General features: G+C 39.4%; 2 protein-coding genes across 5 annotated transcripts in view; one reads left to right on the top strand and one right to left on the bottom strand.

The window, feature by feature from the left end:
• Positions 1–9,495, top strand: part of mtrex (Mtr4 exosome RNA helicase) — a 24,493-nt gene extending 14,998 nt beyond the window's left edge. The window contains exons 17-27 of the mRNA XM_039780717.1: positions 324–496; positions 588–656; positions 1,857–1,982; positions 2,097–2,207; positions 2,322–2,510; positions 4,718–4,881; positions 5,917–6,022; positions 6,677–6,733; positions 6,832–6,994; positions 8,588–8,692; positions 9,082–9,495. Of these exons, the coding sequence (XP_039636651.1) occupies positions 324–496; positions 588–656; positions 1,857–1,982; positions 2,097–2,207; positions 2,322–2,510; positions 4,718–4,881; positions 5,917–6,022; positions 6,677–6,733; positions 6,832–6,994; positions 8,588–8,692; positions 9,082–9,134 (1,316 nt within the window). The 3' untranslated portion in view covers positions 9,135–9,495. The remainder of the gene's footprint in view (positions 1–323; positions 497–587; positions 657–1,856; positions 1,983–2,096; positions 2,208–2,321; positions 2,511–4,717; positions 4,882–5,916; positions 6,023–6,676; positions 6,734–6,831; positions 6,995–8,587; positions 8,693–9,081) is intronic.
• Positions 9,466–23,082, bottom strand: plpp1a (phospholipid phosphatase 1a). 4 transcript variants are annotated; one of them, XM_039780721.1, is made up of 7 exons: positions 19,072–19,210; positions 17,212–17,363; positions 15,893–16,021; positions 14,707–14,987; positions 13,011–13,068; positions 11,708–11,884; positions 9,466–10,759 (listed from the first exon to the last, which is right to left on the bottom strand). In XM_039780721.1, exons 3-7 carry the CDS (start codon positions 15,935–15,937, stop codon positions 10,640–10,642), a joined length of 681 nt encoding a protein of 226 aa, XP_039636655.1. In that variant the 5' UTR covers positions 15,938–16,021; positions 17,212–17,363; positions 19,072–19,210; the 3' UTR covers positions 9,466–10,639. The 4 variants fall into 4 exon arrangements, with proteins under 4 accessions (XP_039636655.1, XP_039636654.1, XP_039636653.1 ...); XM_039780720.1 differs by lacking the exons at positions 15,893–16,021; positions 19,072–19,210 and adding an exon at positions 22,236–23,082; XM_039780719.1 differs by lacking the exons at positions 15,893–16,021; positions 17,212–17,363 and adding an exon at positions 22,236–22,888 and having other exon boundaries at positions 19,072–19,226.

Genomic DNA, 23,082 nt, shown 5'->3' with positions numbered 1-23,082 from the left:
AGCTGTATATCATTTTTATTTTATTTTTGTCTTATTTAGAAATGGCAAACAGTTTAGTTTGATGAGGTGTGCTAAAGACTTAAACAAACACCGTTTTGACTGTTGTCTGTGACTTCATGTTGACACCGATACCACAACTATGACATCGTTCATTAATAAGTGTCTAGTATTAATTATTTTCGATGTCAAGAGATCAATGTGCAGAAAGACATCAAGAAATGTATTTTACCGAAAGATTCTAAAATATAATTCCCTCTCCTAGTGGCCTTCTTCTACTTTGAACTTTAATCCTATTGCTGATTTTTATTTTTTTTTCTGTGCAGAAATTAAGAATTATGAGGAGCAGTACCACAGCATTGAGATTCCCAATGAAGAGGGCGTGGTCACTTACTTTAAAATCAGACAGCAGCTGGCCAAACTGGGTAAAGAGATACAAGAGTTCACCCACAAACCCAAATACTGCTTGCCCTTCTTGCAGCCTGGACGACTTGTCAAGGTAGGGTAGAGCTTCACACACTCGCAGTTTGATGACAGGACAATAATTATTAATTTCAACATGTTATTGAATTTCTTTTTTTATCATACAGGTAAAAAATGAAGATGCTGACTTTGGCTGGGGAGTTGTTGTAAACTTTTGCAAGAAGTCCAACGTGAAGGTATGTTGGTGTCATAGTGTCACATGTAGGCCTGTCGCGATAGTCAATAAATCGAGTTATCGCATGATAAGAAAAAATGAGCTCGATAATTTTTCCGGCCGCGATAATTTCCGTTTGCATGCTTGTTTATTTTCCTCGTTTCTCCCTCTCTCTCTCTACCAAAGAGACTGGAGGACCACTCTCGGTTCCTTAGCGTAACGAGAAGTGAACCCTCTTGTCAGGCGCATGGTCTTTGTGTGGGCGGTAGGCTACTCCGCCCACACAAGAGTTGGAGCAGGGTTTCCTGCAGCACTTTGCAGTTAAGGCGCCGTCAAAAAAAGAAAGTATATGAGCGATATCCACCGTGTTACTCGGCGTCCCGTTTTCTCCGTTTCATTCCAAACCACACAGCTGACAACCTGCAGGTGGAGACTGTGGAGACGGGCTCGGACATACACGCCGCTGTGGACTCTTCAGTCTCGCAAGCGGTTTCAGGAAAGTGGCTCCATGTGTCCGACAATGCACCGAACATTAACGGTACAAGCCTACAGCTGTCCGCGGACACGGAGTGTGGAAAGTGTGTGTGTGTGTTGTGTCGGCCCCTACCGAAGCTCCGACCTGCAGAGGAGTAGAAGCCGCACCTTCGCCAAAATGAAGGCTGAAAAACAGAACTATTTTGGTACATTTAGCTCGCCGTGGCAGCTAGCCATACATTTAGATTTTATTTTTTATTATATATTATTTAAATGTAATATTTAGTGTTAAATAATTGTAAAATGTAGTACAGAGTCTCTAGTCTGAGAACTTACGTGTCACAAACGGCAATTCCACAACTGTAGCCTACATCAGCGTGAAAGACGACATACCAAAGGAGATCAAAGACATATTGTGGATATTTAAAATGTCTTCCAGTTCCAGTGTTAAATATTCTTTAGAAATAAAAGTGTATTGATCTTTGAAAAGGTGTACCTGTAGTAGTAGTAGTAGAGTGTGTAGTAGTAGTAGTAGTAGTAGTAGTAGTTGTATTAGTATTAGGCCTATTATTTGGACATTATCATTATATTAGATGCAAATGGTCTCTCGATGACAATATTATCGTTTATCGCAATAATTTCTGGGACAATTTATCGTCCAGCAAAATTTGTTATCGTGACAGGCCTAGTCACATGTATGTGAGTCAATTTACATGTGGCTGTGACTAATGTGCATTTTCCCATTTAGACCAGTACAGACTCTGAGCCGCTCTATGTGGTGGAGGTTTTGGTCCACTGTAGTAAGGACAGTCTAAAAGATGCTGCGACTGAGGCTGCTAAACCTGCTGCTCCAGGGGAGACTGGAGAAATGCAGGTAGGTGCAACAAGCACACAAAACACACACTTGCACATTACATACACAAATATGACTCCATATCTCTGTAGTCAGGGTGAGTATAACTCTAACCTTTTTTTTGTTTTTGTCCAGGTGGTCCCAGTGATGCTCCATCTCCTGACTTCCATCAGCTCTGTTCGCCTTTACATCCCCAAAGACCTGAGGCCCTTTGACAACAGACAGCTCATGCTCAAGTCTATACTGGTACAAAATGCAGCCATGTTGAAACAAAGATAATGAAACTGGTAGAACTCAACTGAAATGATTATGTAAATTGTTGCTCTTTCTTTTCCTTGCCTCCAAACATTTTGTCTGCAGGAGGTGCAGAAACGTTTCCCAGATGGCGTTCCTCTGCTCGACCCCATAGATGACATGGGCATCAAAGACCCTGCACTGAAGAAAGTTATTCAGAAAGTGGAGGCCTTTGAGCACCGCATGTACTCCCACCCCATGCACAGTGACCCCAACTTGGAATCTGTGTATTCCCTCTGTGAGAAGAAAGCTCTGGTGAGAAACAGTTTGTCTTTCAGTTTGTGGAATTCTAAGCCATAGAAAACCCTGCTAAATGTCAAACCTTACTGAAACCACATAACGACAGTTAGGTACAGTACACACAGTTGTTTTTTTGTTTTTTTTACTATTGAAATATTAACTACTTTTTATCTTTTTTATCTACAGTACGTTGGCTACCTTTTGTTAGATCACAATTTGTGACCTTCCATTGTCTTTTCCTGCCAGACACGTCGGCTTTGGCCATATATACTCATAGAGACAAACACAGGAAGAAAGCAAGGACATTAGTCCTACTCGGCCTCACCCTCAGTTATAGGTCAGAAAACAGAAAACCTCTTTGTCAGATCACATGAGCGAGGGGAAAAAACATTCTTTCAAAAAAAACTCATACCTGCAATTAAAGAGAAACAAAAAGTGTACAGGGTCTCTTGCATAAATGTTCTCTGCACCTGTATAACCTAATGAGCAAAGTAACTAAATGCTATGTGCAAGCCATTTTGGACTCAACAGTTCACTCTAGCAGTGCAAGCTTAAGACAGCCCTGCTATGCATGTGTCTCGACACAATTCTCTACTTATCAGATGTATTCATAAAAATGAAGTCAAACGTAAGCTCCAAAACATAAAAATACAAATGCATTCAGGTTTAACTTGTTAAAAGTAGCTGCATGTCACATATATAGCAAAAAGAGTATACGTTTACAGCCATGCTTGTGGCTTTAAAGTTATACTTAGGTACAGCTGTGCTTTGAGCTAGATGCTAATGCTAGCATTGCAACAAGCTCACAATAACAATGCTAACATGCAGATGTTTAGCAGCAGGTGAAATGTTAACCATGTTCACCATCTTAAATTCGTGTTGGCATACTAACATTTGACAATTGGCACTAAGCACAAAGTACAATGTGCATGTTTTTGTCTGTACAAGATTTTGTGGTTATTCATTAAGTATTTGTGCAGATAATTAAGTTGTGGACCAACCAACAGGCAGACCATCCATTGAGTCATGCTGCTAGCTTTGCAAAAAACTCGTAAAGTAAATGGAGCAAAGAAAATGCGTATCTTCATGGAAAGGTCCAGAGAAAAAATAAGTAAAACAGTTGCTACACTTTCTGTTAGAACACAGAACATTCCCTTTTTCAGGAAAGCATATGAATTCAACTTTAGAACACACAGCCTTATAATAATATATTGGCAACACTTTAGGAATTTTAGGAAAAAATAGGGATTATTATCCAGAGGTGTTAACATGTACCTTTTTTCAAAATAAAATTCTAAACCTAATCCACATATGTAGATATTATGATGTCCTGTTCCATAATTTAGCACAACAACATGCACATTATTTCATCTGTGTGCTCTACTTAACAGAAAGATCAAGTCAGACTGTTCAGTTTATGTTGGTGAAGTTCAAAAGGCTACAGTGGAATAGATGCAAAACACCCAGATTGGCTTTGTGTGTGGGGGGGCAAACCAGACCATGTTTGACAATCTGCATAAACATTTACATCCCTCTGTAGCCTTGTGTGTGTTATTAAATGATAGGGCATACAGTGCAGTTTAAACTGGATTACCTTATGTTGGATTGGCAGAGTCTCTGCAGCTAATCCTCGATCTCATTTGTGCAGCTGACCTCTGCTTTGGCCTTCACAGTACTAATTTGATTTTGACATGACTAAAGCTAGAACAGTATTCCCTTTTTATGCTTGTTTTTTTTGTGGTGTTCGATGCTTTTTCAGCATTCGCTACGGGGAGCACAAGCACCAGAAAGTCTGAACTTTCCACCTTGTATGATTTTTTTTTTTTTTTTCACTATCTCACTTACAGCCACCAGTTAATAGAATCTAGGCTATAATTCCTCCGAATTCTTTGAGTAATAATAAACCATGCTGGTGAAATGTCTTTGTGCATGTGTTGGCTTCTTTGGCTCTGAGGTGTGTTGTAATCTTGAGGGGTAAAGGTTAAAGTGGATAATGGTCATCATTGAGGACCGATAATCTGTTTGCAGATAACTAAAATGTTTCCACTCCTTCACTATGATAGATCTAGTGTTTTAAATGACCTCATGCACAAAACAGCTGGTAGTATCACAGTGCTTTTAATAATTCCACAGTGTTTTCTGGAAACCCTGGGTGAGCTTCTCCAACTTTACATTAGATAAAGGTTTAACAATACATATGTGTGTGTGTTTTTGTGCTTCAGATCGCCGCAGACGTACGGACAGCCAAGCGAGAGCTGAAGAAAGCTCGGACCGTCCTGCAGATGGACAAGCTGAAGTGCAGGAAGAGAGTTCTGCGACGCCTCGGCTTCGCCAGTCCATCTGATGTCATCGAGATGAAAGGACGGGTGGCCTGTGAAATTAGCAGGTAGGGAAGGACGGAGCACACACCCAGCACACAATTTGCATTTCGTTTTGTTTACTGATAAAAGTGTGGTTTCTGAAATAATGGGCAAGTCTTTTTAAGCCTGTTGACTCAGCAATCGTTTTAGCCTACAGCCAAATTCTGCAGCTGTGTTTTATGACACAGGCTTTGGGGGGAAAAAAAATAACTTCAATAACGTCAATCAATTAGGGCTGCACAATATATTGGGTTTTTTAAATCGTCATCGCAAATCAACTGGCGCAATATACACATTGTGAAAGACAGATTTTTTTTTTTGTGTGTTAGTTGAAAGAAAATATCAGTAGAAAACTGCACTTTATATTGTAACTCGTTCTGTTTTTAGTGGTGCCATTTATATTTAATTCAATGTTCAATTTGTTCAATAAAAGAATGTTGGAAATAATTTCCTTTCATTAGTTTTAAATTTAACAGCTAATCTGTTGTATTTTAGCAGAATACTGAAAGCATCAGAACTGAGGACACTTAAATATCTGTTTATTTATCGCAAGTAATATAGTTATCGCGATATTCAACAACGTTATCGCATATAGCATATTTCCCCTCATATCGTGCAGTCCTAATCCACATACAGCTTCTTTCTGAATGTGAAACTGCTACCTGGATAAGCTAATTAACATAACACGAGGATGTGATAATAATGGAGATTTAGGAAAGTAAATTTGATTTCATGGAACACAGGTTTGTGGCTTATACTTCTTACCCCAAAGTCTCAATTTGTTGTTTGAGCAACTGAAAACGGCACAGGACAGTTTTCCCCCACATAACAACTTGTACAGGATCTGCTGGGCCGATTTCTTCGTAGAATCTCATAACAAGTTAAATCCTTTCCATACATTACGATGTTATACGCAGGTTTATAAGTGGGGTTTCACTGCAGTAATGATGGCTTTTCTACTGCTCTCACTTATCCTCACTTACTCCCACACCCACGGCACATTTGAGATGTATCCGCTCATTTTGATAAAGTAATGAAATATCATCTGATAACTGTTCCAGTGCTGACGAGCTCCTGCTGACGGAGATGGTGTTCAACGGTCTCTTCAACGATCTGACGGCCGAACAAGCCACCGCCCTGCTGTCCTGCTTTGTCTTCCAGGAGAATGTACGAACAAACGCACACAAACGCATATCAATCCTCTAATTGTCCATACAGACACACATTCAGCCCGAGATAAACAGCTGATTCCCAATCCCACACATTCAAGCTCCAGTCGCATTCTTGGCCTCTTCCCCTGCACGGCAACCAAAACAGAAACCTGAGGTTGATGTGTGTTTGTCTTTCCTAATGACGCCCGTTCTCTCAGTGAGGCAACCCAGTGTCAGACGGTTTAACAAACCTTTTCTTTGGCTCTACATCAGCACAGTCCTCAGAGCAACAGAACCAATTTCTGTCTAAAGAGGGGTCTGTCCGAGTGAATGACGACAAGCAGCAGTCATGTTTGTTCTCCACTTAAGACAGATAAATGTAGACTGTGTTTTTATTTAGGCAATGCGCACATTAAAGTGAATTGTTTTGTCACCAAAGACAAGCAGGATCAAACATTTTAATCCTCATTACTCCTCATTTTAATGTTAAATGTGAAAAGAATATATCTAGGCAAAGGGAGAGTTTTGCCTGAAGGAGAGTAGATCAGTTTCTTCTACCTATAGTCTGTTTGAATGGCAACATATTTTGCCTGGAGTTTGAAATACAAATTACAAAACAAATGTTTGAAGTTTGCTATCACAATATTAATAATGCCGTTTTGCCCTCCAGGCCAGTGAGATGCCAAAACTGACTGAACAACTAGCCGCTCCTTTGAGACAAATGCAGGTGAGAATACAGAAAACAATCTGAATCAAACCATTTGTTTCTAATTGCTGAAACTGAATTTGGTGGAAACGTGAAATGCTGTTTGTTTTTTTGTTCAGGAGTGTGCAAAGCGCATAGCCAAGGTTTCTGCAGACGCCAAGCTGGAGGTGGACGAGGAGACTTATCTAAACCAGTTCAAGCCTCACCTGATGGATGTGGTGTACGCGTGGGCTAACGGCGCCACATTTGCCCAAATCTGCAAGATGACTGACGTCTTTGAAGGTGTGTCATCATATTAATCTCCAACAGACATGGCAGGGACTTAAAATACAGGTGTTGAGGTACTTGTACTTACTTTTGTTGTACTTTTATACTTTACTACATTACTTTGACAGCTATAGTTACTTTTCGGATTTAGATTTAACTTAAAATAAATAAACTAATATATTGCATATTGTTAAAGATGAAAACAACTTTTTTTGGCTTGTGATCAATGCCAGGAAAGCAGTGTCTAGTTAGGATTATTTTATGTTTAAGATGTCTGAGTTGTTTGCAGTTCAAACAAAGGCAGTTCACCCATAATGCATTGCTTTTATGCATTTGGTGCAAGAAAGTCCATCCACGGTTAGGTGGCAGTAATGTACAACTGGCAAAACTCTGGTTGCTGACCACCACAGTAGAAGAAGAATGAATTGAATAAAAACCTTTCAGCTTTTTAGCAGACCTCATTGATAGCTTGATTTTTTTTTTTTTTTTTACTGAAACATGTAGGCTAATATAATGTCAGCTAATATTTACTTAGATTGATGTACTTATGTGATTACTTTATTCCCAACATTATGTGTAAATGCATGGCAGAAAGGAGACGAGTCTCTATATCAGACCCTCCGATTTGTCTTGTGATTCTTGGAAGGACCCGGCCGTGGTTTGGAGCCACTGAACTGAAATACTAATAAAGAAGTTAAAACTAGCTCCACCTCAACCAGCTACAACAGCAACATACTACTTACAATTCTATGCATCAGTAATAATCTGTTATAATATCAGTCACAGGGGGATTTTTTTCTGCATTAGGAGTTTTTTTTTCTTTAATACTTTTTAAGTATATTTTCCTGAAAATACTTCTGTACTTTTACTGAAGTGAAGGATCTGAATACCGATTTCACTATCACATATCCAGCTGGCTGTCTGAGGCTCACTGATTGATTTATTACACGTGGTTTGATTTGAACCCAGTTCCAAATCCATCAGCCTCCTCACAGTTTCTGTCTGACTCCCAACAATGACCTCAGCTATAAAACATTACCTCAGCTATAAAAGATGACATGTCATCATAATGAAGAAAGTAATGTTGAGTTGAGAAACTGGAGGGAGTATTGTGTGCTTGAGGGTGTCGGCCAAGGAGGGAGATAGAATTGATGATGCTTGTAAATTAACACATTATTTTACAGGTCTGTAATGTCAGGTTTCTTTGTATTTTTGTCAAAGGAAATTTGGAATTCCCTAGTATATATTAATTGATTCATCGTTGATTTATTTAATTTATTATTGGAAACGTAACTGTTAAGTTGTACGTTTGCCTGTTGACACATTGACTAAAGGACTCGCTAGGCACCAATCAGTTACTTGGAATTAATTAATTGGAAGTATACAAAATAAACACGGTCTCCTCATAATTGGTACCAAACTACATACAGACATTATTAGGGAATGATGATGAAATTACGGGCCTGTAAGGAGTCAAACTACATTCCTCCAAGTTGCTCTTATTCTGCTATCAGTCTTGAGTATGAATAATGCTGGATTACGGCTAACATTTTTAAACAACAGATTCACAAACCCACTAAACACTGTATTTGTGTCTGTCTGGCACAGGGAGCATCATCCGCTGCATGCGTCGTCTGGAAGAAGTTCTGAGACAAATGTGTTCTGCAGCCAAGGCCATAGGCAACACTGAACTGGAGAACAAGTTTGCTGAAGGTAAGAAACATCAGGGTTATTACAACTGAAACCATTAATTAACAGATCATTTGTTAAAGCTGCTTTTCTTTTATCATTTGCTGGTTTTCTTAGTCTTTTATAACACTGAGCTGAATATTTTTGGGCTTTTTCTGTTGGTGAACCGAGACATATAAAGACAGCACCTCGTGGCTCCTGCACACCTGGGATGGTGTGATGACATTTTTTTTTTGTCATTTTCTGACCTTTTTTATAGTGGAAATTATTTACTCAAAGAAAACTGGCAGATGAATCAGATTAATTCTTGACTTGATAGGTGAAACGCTACTGAAACCAGTGTCTGCTTGAAATTAAGTTATAAATGATGCATTTAAATGCTTAATTTAATCCTAATTTCTGTGTCTTTGCAGGAATAACAAAGATAAAGAGAGACATTGTATTTGCTGCCAGTCTCTACCTATAATGACATTACAGCTTTCCAACACGATGGGCAGCACTGAAGGGTAAATGCTGTTTTTGACTTTAACCCCCGATGGATCTCTTTGTTTTTTTGTTTTTTTTAAGTCTCATATTTGTCAAACTGGGGTCAAATATTGTGCTTTTATTTCCAAAATGTTAGTTAAATTGGCTTTTAATGCATTTGTCCTTCAGATCACTTTTCTGAACAGTTTTGTTTCTTCACAAAAATTAGCATAAACTGTTATTAATGTTCTGGTGAGAATTGCATTCTATAAATGACTGAGGATGTAAACGGAAGTGTTTCTCATTAAGTAAATGCGTCTGCTTGGACAGAATACATTGAACATTCATGCTTTTATTATTTTTGCTTACATGAGCAAAGTGGTTTATAATACATTATATTGATATATCTGGCTTAGAAAGTAAACATGACATAATGCATTAAACACTTGTTTCATTTCTGTGCATGTTAAAAAGTAAAATGGCTTTATTTTTCCTTTTTTTTGTTTTCTTATGAGACATTTGTAAATAGTAACATTTTTTTTTCAGTAAAAGTCTGTATGGTGATTTGTTTTTGTACATACAGATTATACAAAAAAAATTACATTGTTGTCTGTTCACTTGATGTTTGTTACTTCTTAGATACACAGGGAGCTGTGATAGCAGCAGTAAAAGTCCAGCAAAGGCAACGCGGGACGTAAACTGACCGTCTACTCTTCAACTTTCTAACCAAACGTGTTACAGATCAAGCTTCCTTCTTGACTATATGAGGTTAGACGGTTGGAGAGTGCGACGGCAGTGGCCTGGCGTCTGCAGCTCCAGATGTGAAGCTGTGTTGCCCTCTGGTCTAGGATCAGCTTTAGTCTCCAGCACATTCTAGCCTTGAGAAGCAAACATTCTTTTTATAATTAGCCCTTTACATAACACTTGACCTAAGGCAGCAAAGTGATGAGACTCAGCGTCTCTCTGGGTGCTGGAGCCAACCTAAAACGGATTCTAAATCAGATCCTCGAGCAGACTGACTCCAGGTCAGGAAAAGAACAAAGCAAGGTTACATTCACGTGATTCCAACCCTCCTCTCTCTTAGCAGTGGTCAGACCCTTTTAGTGGGTGCGTGCAATTTAGTCTTCCCACCAGCTCAGTAGATAGATAGATACATGCTAATGGTTCCCGTCTTTACAAATCTCTAGCCCCTGAACTACATCTGTCTCGGTCACTTAAGCATATCTACAAGGCTTGGACAGGTAGTCGCCACTCCTTCCAGATGGAGAATAGGCGGACAGGACAGCCTAAAATTATAAAGTCTTGAAATCTGAACAGGCCTGAGGTGTAGCTTCCAAAGGTTTCTTCTGGGATGCAGAAGTCATCCATTGGCTTACTTGAAGTAAGAATAAACTGTAAATCCATGCAGGGTATGGATGAGAATTTGCGAGAGATAAAGGCTGGAGAGCTGGGATCCTGGGTGTGCGTTTAGACAGAGCAGAAAGGTGTCGTGCTCCACCTCTCAGCTTAGTTGGGACTCTCACAGTGGTTTCCATTTGTTGGGGTCTCCTGCAGGGTTGTGTGTGGGATGTTGGCTTCTTGATGGGCATCTACTCGTGGCTTGAAAAAGTCAGACACGCAGAAAACCTACAAGATATGGGTAAAAAAAGAAAAAAGGGGCATAGATGAGTGTGAGGCTTAATTGTTTGCACCTGTGCTTTTGTTTAAAACGTTCAAGGGTGATCAGTAACTTAAAAGGAATAGTTTCAACATTTTGGGAAGAGATGAAAAGATTGATACCATTCATGTCAGTATGATGAATGTGAAACCTCCAGGAGACAGTTAGCTTAGCATAAAGACTGGAAATGGCTAGCCTGGCTCTCTTAATGTCATAATATGCCATAAAACAATTTTGTAATATAGTAGGCCTGTCATAGAAATATTCACAATAAAGTGTCATAGAAAATGTCATAGTATAGTATGCTATATAAAAATGTAATATAGTATGTCATTTAAAAAAAAGTCATAGTATAATGTCCAAAATGTCATAAAATAGATAGTAAAGTCATAGTATAGTATGTCATAAAAAAGTCAGTGTAGTAAACTTTACAGGTGATGAATTAGTGGTATGGACACTAAATAGCCACAGCCTCGCGTAGCAGTCGCACCTAATGACAGCTGATCTGTTGATGAACCTCTGCCGCAAGCAGATGTTTAAGGGTGTTTCTGCATCCGTTCATAGCTACCTGTGGAAACGAGGGTTGTGCCTCAAAGGCCCTGAAAACCATTTTTTGTAACTGGCTTGTTATTACGAGCGCTGAGGTCTTATATGTACACACAATTGTCTGGCAAAGTTCGAACAGTTCTGCTTATTGCACATGAGAGATTGAAGTATGTTTGGTCTCTCAATGCCTCACTATTGCCTCCTGTAGACTTTTACACGCACAGAGCCATAGTAGCGGTTTCCCCCTGCTCGCAAGCCTCATGCTAAGCATCTCCTGGTTGTCGTTTCATATTTAACAGACTGAAAATGCCCCAATAATAATAATTTTAAAAAGCTATTCCTTTAATGTCACATTAAGACGCGTCTCTTACCACTAGGATAGCCATGAGCGCACCCTGCAGCAGTCCAGTCAGCACATCGCTCCAGTGATGTTTATAATCGGACACCCTGGACAATCCCGTGTACACTGAGGCAGCAATCAGGAAAAACTGGAGTGTGGGTCTCAGCAGCCTCGCCCATTCAGCCTGGAGTCGAGCCTGCAGGTAGAGCTGAGAGAAACAGAGGGGACACGGGTTAATGGATGCGTTCCTGTAGGAGTGGAAGGAAAATGAGCCTGTGGAAATTTGCAGATGACTCTGCGTATTTCCACTACAACACTAGAGAGAAATCTTTTGTGCAGGAAACTTAATTAAAATGTTCAGGAATTAAACAATTTTTTTGTTAGCTATCAGCTGTACTATTTAAAAAGGTGAGAAAATCTCCATCATGCCATATTTAATTTTGTCAAACTGACCTGGGAATAATAAATGTCACTCATAGAAGCAATCAGTACAACACCGACTGTTTATCCTCCCAATCTAATTGATGATTTAATATCACACCACCTCTGGAGCATGACTCATCATGCTCCATGTAGCAATCTTTGGTCAGGTCAACGTCATGTTCCATTATGACAAACCTTTAAAACAACTGTATTCAAAACCGGCCATCCCTGTTCTGTTGTTTTGATCGAGGACAAACAAGCTTAACCGCTTCATCGTGTTTAACTGTGGGAGAAAAGAAAAGCTCTCCCAGGGTTTGTAGGTGAATGTAAAGGTCAACTGCCGTTTCTCAAACTTGAACTTCCATTCCATTCCATGAAGAGGGAGCTTTATGTCGGTGGCAGGACTCCGTCTCTGTGTCTATTTATAGCTGCTGGTGTTGTATGAATCAGCAGCCTATAAAGTATCAGGGCTGGGCAGTAAAATTAGCTACAGAGGGCACTCAAAGATGCATTTCTCTGAGCAGAACAACATCATTACAAAAGACAAAAATCTTGAAGCACTGCAATAGTTTAGTATTTTAGGAAATACGCTTATTCCCCTTGTTGAGAATTAGATGAGAAGACCACTCTGGTATCAATCTTCAATTTTTAACAAAAAAAATGTCATCCCAAAATGTCAAACAACCCCTTTAAACTGGATTAATCAATATCCACATCACATTTAGCTCAAAAGCTTAATATGCCAATTAACATAACCTTTTTTGTTTATATATACATATTTATAGTTTACAATAATTTGTTCAAAAACATGCATCAATGTCCTGTTCTGTAACCTGCCTTTGAACAGAATGCTCCAGTAAATACTGACTGATATCATTGGAGATCAAAATGTAATTGTTTTAGGTACTTACAGCCAGGAACAGCATGCAGTACATGGAAAAAGAGGAGTGGCCAGAGTAGAAGGATAACCTACAACAGAAAGACAAAAGCATGGCTCAACACTTGGCTATGTGCTTAAATAATCTGTGGCATACAAAAAAATGGATAGACTAAGACATCTTATTGTATTAATCAATTCACCACTGACAGACAAATCCATACGTCATCCTGGCACACCCTTATCTGGGTTTAGACACAGGGTGTGATAGCAGCTTGGGGCAACTTATTGTAATCGTTTTGCTCGCTTTTTGTCACACAATCTTTGAGTACCTACAGTAGGCCTCTTCTGCCCTAGGGAAGGTAAACTAAGCCAAGGGAAGAATCGTATTACAGTAGTATGATCTGGAGCAGGCTGCCCCGCCCCCTCTCTCTCTCTCTCTCTCTCTCTCTCTTTTTTTTTTTTTTTTTTTTTTTTTTTTTTTTTTTTTTTTTTTTTTTTTTTTTTTTTTTTTCTCTCTCTCTCTCTCTCTCTCTCTCTCTCTCTCTCCTGCTTATTATCTCTATTAGTGACAAGCAGGCCATGGAAATATAATGTGTCCTGGCATTAATCTTAAAAGCCCTGGATGTCTGCCTGAATTACTGGATCCTTCTTTTGGCCTGCTGATAAATGTTTGCCTCACTGTCGCAGAGCGGCGATGGGGCTCCAGGAAATATCAGTGATGGTGCACCACACCCTGGTAAACGCACAGTAGAGAACCCAGAGGATAGAGGGATGGGTGGGCACATTTCCACTCCAGCTCAAGAAACGATCTGTTTGAGAGAGAGGCAGGCAACAACATACACTCCAACCTATAGGGCAGAATAACCTACTTCACTTTAAAGTTAAACCTTGTGTTGTCTTCTTTTCTTCTACACATTTTCAGCGCTTATTTCTACATCCCATATTTTCTGATATAAAGCAAAAATTGAAAACGGGTCAATGTGACCCAAAGTCAACACAAGGGTTAATTACAACTGAATAGATTAGAAAGTTACTCACAGCCCATAATAAACCCCTTAACATTGATACAATCGGCACAGCTGATGTCACTATTTAGGCCTCGGCTTCTATAATTACTGCTGCTCCCGGTGCTCGTGCCTTCATCAGAATGAGAAGTGGATATCCTCTCCTCCCACTATGCTTCCTTCTGCTCTGAGCTGATAAGGGATGCAGACCCTACATCAAAACAAGCTTCACATTCCTGTGATATTACTCAATCCTTCTGGTCTCATGTGCCACAAATGTCCTTCATCACAAATGGTTTAAAATTCATCACGCTAAAGACACATCATCCATGTGCAGATATTGACTTACTAAATAAATTTTCAGGGACACACTTAACCTTTGCTCTTTGCACTTACACCATGGGAATGTTACAAAACAATGGAGAGAACAGAGGTTTAGAGCTTTTTCTTTCTGACAGATTTTGGTAATCTGTTGAACAAGAACCCAGAGGGTACAAATTCAAATCAGCTAATTTCACAACATCTAAAATCGTGAACCAATTCCTTCATTCATTCACTCCTTGGCTGCAACTAACTACTGTTACCTCTGCCAAGGAGGTTATGTTTTCGGCTCAGTTTGTACATCACCAAATTATGACAAAGAAAAGCATAGTGTCCTCATCAACATGTATCCATTTCCAAATGCAATAAGGGACAAAAGTTCTGAGGTCAAGCAATACATACCTGCCCTCATTGACCATCTTCGCGTCTCCAGTGCAGGTGAAGTCTTCAATATAAGCTCCTGATGAGCAGTTGATGAGTTTCCAATCAGGTTTGCACACATCCAGGAAGTGTGGCCTGAGCCGGCCGATGGAGTACTTGGCTATGTCGGTCAGAGACTGGCTCATCGCGGCACCGAACAAGAAGGTACCGATGGCTTTGTAAACACAGGAAATGTAGCTGCCGAAAGGGGACTTGGATTTGATGCGCTTTAGATAAACTGAAAGGCACTCGCCAAAGATAATCTGTAAGGAGGGAGGGGAAGGAGGAAATGATACAGAGTTAGGGTTGTACAGAAATCCCAAAAATCCAAATGAAAATTAAAAATGCAACTGAATGAAATCAACATCAGAGCCTGCAATATTCCCTAATCTCATCATCACTGAGCCTAAAATAATGAGGGTTGTGCTAATTACACAAATTGTGTGTTGTAGTGTTAAAAGGAATAGTTTGACCTGTCGGGATATACACATTCTTGCTGTTTTGCCACGAGTTTGATGAGAAGATTGATACTGTTCTCATGTCTGTACGCTAAATAGCTACTGGAAAACGTTAAAACTATCTTTAAAGTTTAGAGTACACCGTCCGTAACAATATAGAGGCATGCTTATCCGACAAACCGATAATAGTACATAATGTTGGAAATATCATGGTCATGGGATGATGTCCACTTAAAATAATAAACATTTTGTTTGGTCTTAGAGTTTAAATTATTATATTCATTATTATGTTTTTTTAGTAGTAAAATATTTGAGCTTGTACATTAACAATGCTGCCAACATTACAGCTCCACTGGGCTGACGTTGGTCTAACAAGTAGAGAACAAACAAGAACAAAACCAGAAAAGCTGTATTGCCACCGTTCTGCTATCTGTAGCTTTAAAATATTATATATACATATATATATACACAACTCCTGGTCACTAATTAGAGAGGTCTGTTTAAAAAAAAAAAATGCTTTACCTTATCTTACTAAAATATGTCAGAATGAAATGGAGGTAGGCTTGCTTTTATTCTTTTTGAAGATTAAACCGGCAGTGTGGAAAGTTTTTGGTAAAAGGATATTTACACTGTTCATATACTGAACTGAGTCTCTCTTGTAGCCTCTTTAAGTGCTGTCACATTATTCACTTCCATCAGCATCAACTGACCGAGGTTACCACGGTGCTGCTTTTGAAGAGTTTCACATCTGTCATATTTGCTGTCTTTCTGCATGGCTGGTGCGTGGAGGTCACCTTTCTGTTTCATCTCCAAATGTTACAAAGTGTGGAAAACCTTTTCTACAACATGCAGTTAGCAAATGAACGTTTGGTTAATGGTAGTGGTGACTAATGCAAGCAATTAAAAACACACATACATTATTACACTGAACAAAATTATGATATAATTATGGGCTGGTGTGGTTACACGTGGCCAGTTGGATGTACTGTCAAATTCTCTGAAACGCCTTTGGAGGTGATTTATGGTAGAGAAATGAACATTCAATTCATGGGCAACAGCTCTGGTGGACATTCCTGCAGTCAGCATGCCAATTGCACGCTCCCTCAAAACTTGCGACATCTGGGTCATTGTGCTGTGTGATAAAACTGCACATTTTTAGAGTGACCTTTTATTGTGGCCAGCCTAAGGCACACCTGTGCAATAATCATGCTGTCTGATCAGCATCTTAATATGCCACGCCTGTGAGGTGGATGGATTTTCTCGGCAAAGGAGAAGTGCTCACGAACAATATTTGAGAGAAATAGGCCTTTTGTGTACATAGAAAAAGTCTTAAGATCTTTGAGTCAGACTGATCTCATTAAGTGGCGTATGTATGACACGCCAATTCGTATGCCATTTTGACGTGTTATCAAGACTCATAATCGCTTTTTAGCATGTTTATCAACGCCGTTTGGCCTCCATTGACCTACATTGCGTGTGAATTATCGCTGTAGCGAGTAGTATGAAAGGATGGAAGTCGGATGGGTAAAATACAGGACTTTCACCCAGGAGAGCCGAGATCGTGTGGCGTTTATCAACCGTTTTATTATTTTTTATTTTTTTAAACCTTCCCCACTGTTCTTTTCCTAAACCCAACCATTTATTGTTTTCCTGAGCGCGTGACGTTGGTCACCGTCTTGTTTTTGTCACACGACGCCACGTGGTGTGTATGTTTACATCCGCTGTATACAGCGTAGACATACACGTGGATAGCTCAAACGTGTAAATGCGTACAGATAACACGCCATTTCACGCAAAGTCATGATGCCATGTTGCTTTGAGTTCAGCTCATGAAAAATGGGGGCAAAAACCAAAGTGTTGCGTTCATAATTTTGTTCAGTGTACATAATGTATTTGGCAGCAACCACGAATGAAGAGAAAAGACAAACATTAAAAGTGTCAAAGTGGATAAGGGAAAGCAGTACATAAAAGACATAATTTCAGAAGGACAAACAGAACCCGTAGCAGAAAACAAAACAGATGCACTTACAGTGAATATTGTGACGGGAATCATAACACCTCCTAACAACTCATAGGAAATGGTGTCTTCTTTAAGGGGGTACTTAATTGAATCATCATTACAGAAAAAGCCCCGGCGGAAAGGCGTGTGTTTCACATTGAGTATTAGAGATGGCAGTCCAGCTAGCAGGAAGGCAATGAGAGAAAAAAAATACAGGTTACAAGAACATGTCACTGGGCCTTGGACCCCTACCCATGATGCAACACTGTGCCCGTGCAAAGCAGAAGACAGCAGCCACGTGAGACAGTCACACGAAAACGTTGCATCCTCTGAAGGCGGTGGCGTCCTCGCCAACTTTCAGGAACATCAGTGTGCAAATATTAGTGGTTAAAAAGTGTTGGCACGGCAACAAGACAGTTTAACGCTGACAAGGAATGGATGTTAAAAGAAAAGCCAAACATAAGAGCACAAAAGTTACATTTCTGAGAAGGTTACTGAGCCCCACAGCGAGCGAGGAGAAACAGTGTTCTCACAGACGCCCGTACGTGACTGAAAACAATCGTATGTTACACACTTTCTCACCGCTTCCTCTCTGACAAACTGACGCTTAATGCTCTTCCTAAAACAGATTCTCACATCCTCAAATATTCTCCCACACCTTTCTCTGGCAGACAGTGAAACAATTTGACAAAAAGTACTACAGATTGTGGTTGTGGTTTTTTCATGATACATAAAAGACAGAAGAGATAATTCACTGATATGTCAAAGCAGTAGCAGAAGGCAGACACACACTAGCAGAACTTTCTGCGTCTGTCTTTTTCCAAAAACAATCCCTCTCTTCCAGAAGAGCATTCCAGCTATTTTAAGAAACACAGGGACACAGCAAGCAGCCTGCACGGCTGTTGCACTAGTTAACAACAGCGATTTAAAGTTCACCCAATAGATTAACATTAAAAACTCAATGATTAAATTAAAAGCAAAACCAAAATGCCTGGCCTTACTTCATTCATTATTGCATTATATATATATATATATATATATATATTTTTTTTAATATGAATAGGACACTGCTTATTCATTATAGCCATGTCTAAATGAATCTGTGCTTTAGGTCTTTTGTATGAGACTAAGTTTGTGTGTTTGGGGGGTTGGATTGTTTCATTGAAAATATATTACATTTATCTATAGGATGATTCAAGTCACCCTAAATGGTCTAAACATTTTTTTTTAGCATTAAGCTTTATAAATCCTGCTGTAGCAGCTGAGATGTTGTCAAAAGAAATAACCTCTAAGACAGTTTCTTTTGTGGATGCAACACTATTTAACATTTACTCAGGCTGATTTTATTTTGTACTAATTGTTTTAAGTGGACATCCTCCTTTGCCTTTGGCTTTTGATAAACAACTTGCAGAGCTGATGTTTGAGAACACCTCCAATGATGTCACAAGCCTCACGCTGACATAAGAAACAGTAGCAGAACTGAATAAAACATGCTGTGCATATCCTGTTTCAATACCAGGTAGCTGTGCTACTGAGTATTTGTCTGTATTATCAAAGAGTAAGCTAGCCATTCTGAATACATCCTACATTAGGCTCTGGAAATGTGTTGTTTCTTTTAATGTACTAGTCTATCAGTCCCAACAGACCTTTCTCACAGCAGACATTTTGACTTGCCATTGCAGGAAAGGCTCAAGTATAATCGATAATAATAATAATAATAATAATAATTGCTGCTTTCCATGTACAGGAGGTGTGCCAGTAAACTAGTTTGCATCACACCAGAGCCGAGCCCGTGGCACACCTGGAATGCATTCAAGTTATTGCTTACACCTGCGGTTGACAATTCAACATGTTTGCCATGGGACAGGTCATTGAGTAAGTCCTACTTACGCAGCTAATGGGCAGGGTGAAGCCTACAGTGTAGAGCACTGTGGAGGAGATTGTGCCGTGATGGAAAGGGTACTTGATGCTTTCGTCGTTACAGAAAAAGCCCCTCTGGTAGGGGCGGATCTTACCCAGGTTAAAGGCTGCCAGAGGCAGACCACCTAAAGACGGAGAGATCAGGAGGAGTTACCACTGGAAGAGGTAAAGAAAAATGCATGGCAGGGAGAGTGAAGGCGCCCAGACAAAGTGTCGAGGTCTTAGATAGAAATTCATTTCTAAAGTTCTAATGGTGCTCTTTAGTGTCATAACAAACTGCAGAAGTGCATATAATGTGCCAAATCAAATATGTGGGACAGAAATGAGAGACCCCAACCTTTCTAGCAGTCCAGTTAAAGGATAAGGCTTTCTTTATTCTATGTTTTCCTATTGTCATCAAATGTAATAAAAAGACCAAAACCATCAATGTGTTAGTCTGTCTCTCAAGACCACTGAAGACGTACATTTTTAAAAACAGATCACAAATATATACTTTCATTTTGAATGACTTCCTTAAACTGCTGGGAATGTAGTGTTTAGCAAACATTACTCACAGGAGTAAGTAATGTATATGTATTTGGCACTATTTTCAGCCATGAATTTGGCGCTGTAGTGAGTATTTACAGTACAATGACACGACGTGTAGGTGGCATCAACTCACCAATGTTTATTGTCATGAAGGAGCATGCAACAATGTGACTCACTTATGTGTTTTTTAATAGCTTTTGGACAACAATGGCACATAAAAATAAGCTAGATCCGGCTACATAGACAATACATGTTAATATGACCAATTCATTGTTTGTTTTGGTCTTTTTGTGGGAGTTGTTTACAATAAGAAAAATAGTGCCAGTCATATCCTTTGAGCCTAAAATGTGCATTACTGCACTCAGTCAGATACTCTGAAGCATTATGCATTACACAGTAAAAAAACACTGTGACGTCATTACACCAAAAAATTATGTTATCTTTGGGCAGTTTTTCAGCAGGGAGGATTGAGAAGTTTGTTTTGTTGAAGCACCGGCTCACATTGGTTTGAAAGGAGCTGTAGACATAAGCTAAGCACTCCCTATAGATAAATACCATAAAGATCACAAATCTGTTCATAGGTTTTGACAGTGAATGATGAATGAAATGCTGCGGTCGTTTCTCCGGTTGTTTGACCTGTTTGGCCCATTGTATCGTGGGGAAAGACAGTTGTTTGTCTATTCAAGTGTGGGGGGGAAATGAGCTGTAATGCATATTAACAAACCACATCCACAGAATACGAACAAACACATGAAGATACACAGACATCCTATAAACTACTTTTTAATTCTGTCTGGTATATTTGTCCTGTCTGACATTTGCAGGTGTTGACACCGTCAGCTGTGCCATCCTAAGTTGACTGGCTACAACAGCTGGAAATGCCAGAAAGTCGGGACAGAAACACACACGGGCAAACAGCAGGACCCCCAAATCCCTTTATAACTGCAGACGGCAGCCGTGTTACACTTTAACTTGTTCTCATAAACTGTGCAACTAAAATACTTCCCAAGACAAACACACTGGCAGAGTAAAAAATGTGAATATTTTAACATGAATACACAAAGCCTCAGAAATTGTGTTAAACCCCAAATTCAATCAGTGTACGCTAACAAGGACAAACACACCCTCTCCCTGCATTGTAGAAAACAAATACAAATGATCTCCGTACTATGAACATATGAACCTTACTACATGTATGTGCATGTTTAGTCTCATACAGCCATGCATGACTGTTGGAAACAGCCTCAGTCTGGAAACAGATTATTGTAGATGCTTGGTTATAATAATAATAATAATAATAATAATAATAATAATAATGACCAAGTTTGCTTCAGCATCAGTCATCCTAACAACGCAGTGAGTTTGTCATATTGCTTCTCAATACACAAGGAACTTACAAAGTTGTGCAAAATAAAATAAGTGTGTAGTATTGGAAGATTAGCAATATTTTAAAGTCCAGCTCCACTCACAAAACTAACAACTGGAAATTTCAATGAGGAAGAATTTAGAAATAGCTCATTGAACTTTAACATGGAACAACCAAATCAGACACATTATTGCTCAGTTATTTTAAGATATGTTGTGGACTGTGCAAGGGAGCTATAACTTTATGAGTCATGGTAAGTATGACCTATCAATCATTCATAATCAGATTTTATGTATGTGTCTACACTGCAAAACTGAAACTGTACAGCCCTGAGCACTTATACAATGGTTCATATATTCAGATATAAAGACTTTAAGACTGGCTGAAGTAATCAGATATTATACCTTTGAAACAGTGGTTTTAGACATAAATTAATTACTGGTAAAATATACTATAGTCCACAAATACTTTAATCTGAATACATTTTCAGGCCCGATAGGAGTATAGATGCAGTCCCATGTAATGATTTTAGACCTTCTGAGGTAGGTGAGTGGGTTTAAAACATACAGGTAGCCTGTAAGGTAAAGTAGCAATGCCATTTATAACATTGTTTCTCAGCAATACATTTAATTATTGTTAGACAATTAATATAATTGGTTTAAATTAGTAAAACTCAGTTCATAGACAGGCATCTATGTAGACTTAAGATGTGACAGTGACTAACTTTCAACTATGGAAAACTATATTATAGGGAAAGGGCTTCAATATCATTACTATTATATTGATGACAGGAATTATAATAGTGCATTATCACATATTGTTGCACTCAAGATAATAACGTCATTATTAACCAATAGATGTCTGTGAGTATCTTAAAGAACTGAAAAGACTTTGGAGTGCTACTAATTTGCATACAAAGGAAACTGAAGAACATGTCATTCTTAAGTGAATTGTAGGGGGAAATACTACATATTTAGAAAAAAAACTATACAAGAACACATATTGTCTGATTAGTGATACAATAATAGAAGTTAAAATAAAAATAACTTAGTAAAGGACACTCGCGTGCTGCCGTACATTCACCACTCCCTTCACTTGATGAGAAGTCGTTAAATATCCCAACAGTAGGATTATATCAGAGCACAAATCGGCTTACATTAGTAGCAGCAGCAACAACAGCAACAACAACAACAACAACAACAACAACAAACAGTCAGTATAAAATCATTGAAATACATACCTAGAACCAGACAGGCTATGTCGAGCAGGACAAAGGGGATTCCTCTCATCTCGAACATGTTTGCTCTTGTCAGTCTCTGTCTCGACTCCCTGGTTCGTGGTGCGTCCTCTTCTGTAATAAACTCCAGGGGGATGCCCCTCCTTGGGACGTCGCTGCTGCTGCTGCAGTAGTTTCTGCTGCTGCGATCGAGTAGGAGATCACAAAATGCTAGCAAATTGGAGTAAAAACACAATAAAACGTCGACGCCCTTGTAGGAAACCAACAGACCGCCCAGTCCGCAGGACAGCACATATCAAGAGGATGTGTTGTTGTGGTTGTTGTTGGTGGGGGGGGGCTGTGAACTGCAGCAGAGCCGATCGCTCCACACGTCTGTCATGATGGCTTTAAAGCGGTTTAAATAATCAAACAATCACGCTCACAGAGGGTCGGTCATTTGGACGAACACCTGCCCAAAGTCGATGTGTGTGACCACCCGTAGCGCACGATCTGTTTGACTGACCCCGAAAAGCTCTCTAGGGCGAACACACGGGGGCGACCGCAGCTGCTTTCAAATGCGAGCGGAAATATCGGAAATACGAGTCTCATTTGTGAGCTAATTACTCCGTTAGTGATTCGTGACTTAAAATACATTTAAAAACGACCTTTTTGATCTGTTGACATTTTGTGAAATTGCTCTTCACTTTCTTGTCGAGAGAGACGAGTAATACCACTCGTATGTGTCCGTTAAATCGAAAAAGAAAACGAATTAGAGGCTAACAATACAGGTGCAGTCGGTTAACGTCAGCTGATCTTCGCACAAAGACTGGAAACGGGGAAACAGCTGTCTGTTAGTAACACAATCAACGTA

This window comes from Perca fluviatilis, chromosome 17 (assembly GCF_010015445.1).
Source record: "Perca fluviatilis chromosome 17, GENO_Pfluv_1.0, whole genome shotgun sequence".
Lineage (NCBI taxonomy): Eukaryota > Metazoa > Chordata > Actinopteri > Perciformes > Percidae > Perca > Perca fluviatilis.
Note: the sequence above shows the minus strand (reverse complement) of the source record. Positions and strands in the feature narration are given on the sequence as shown.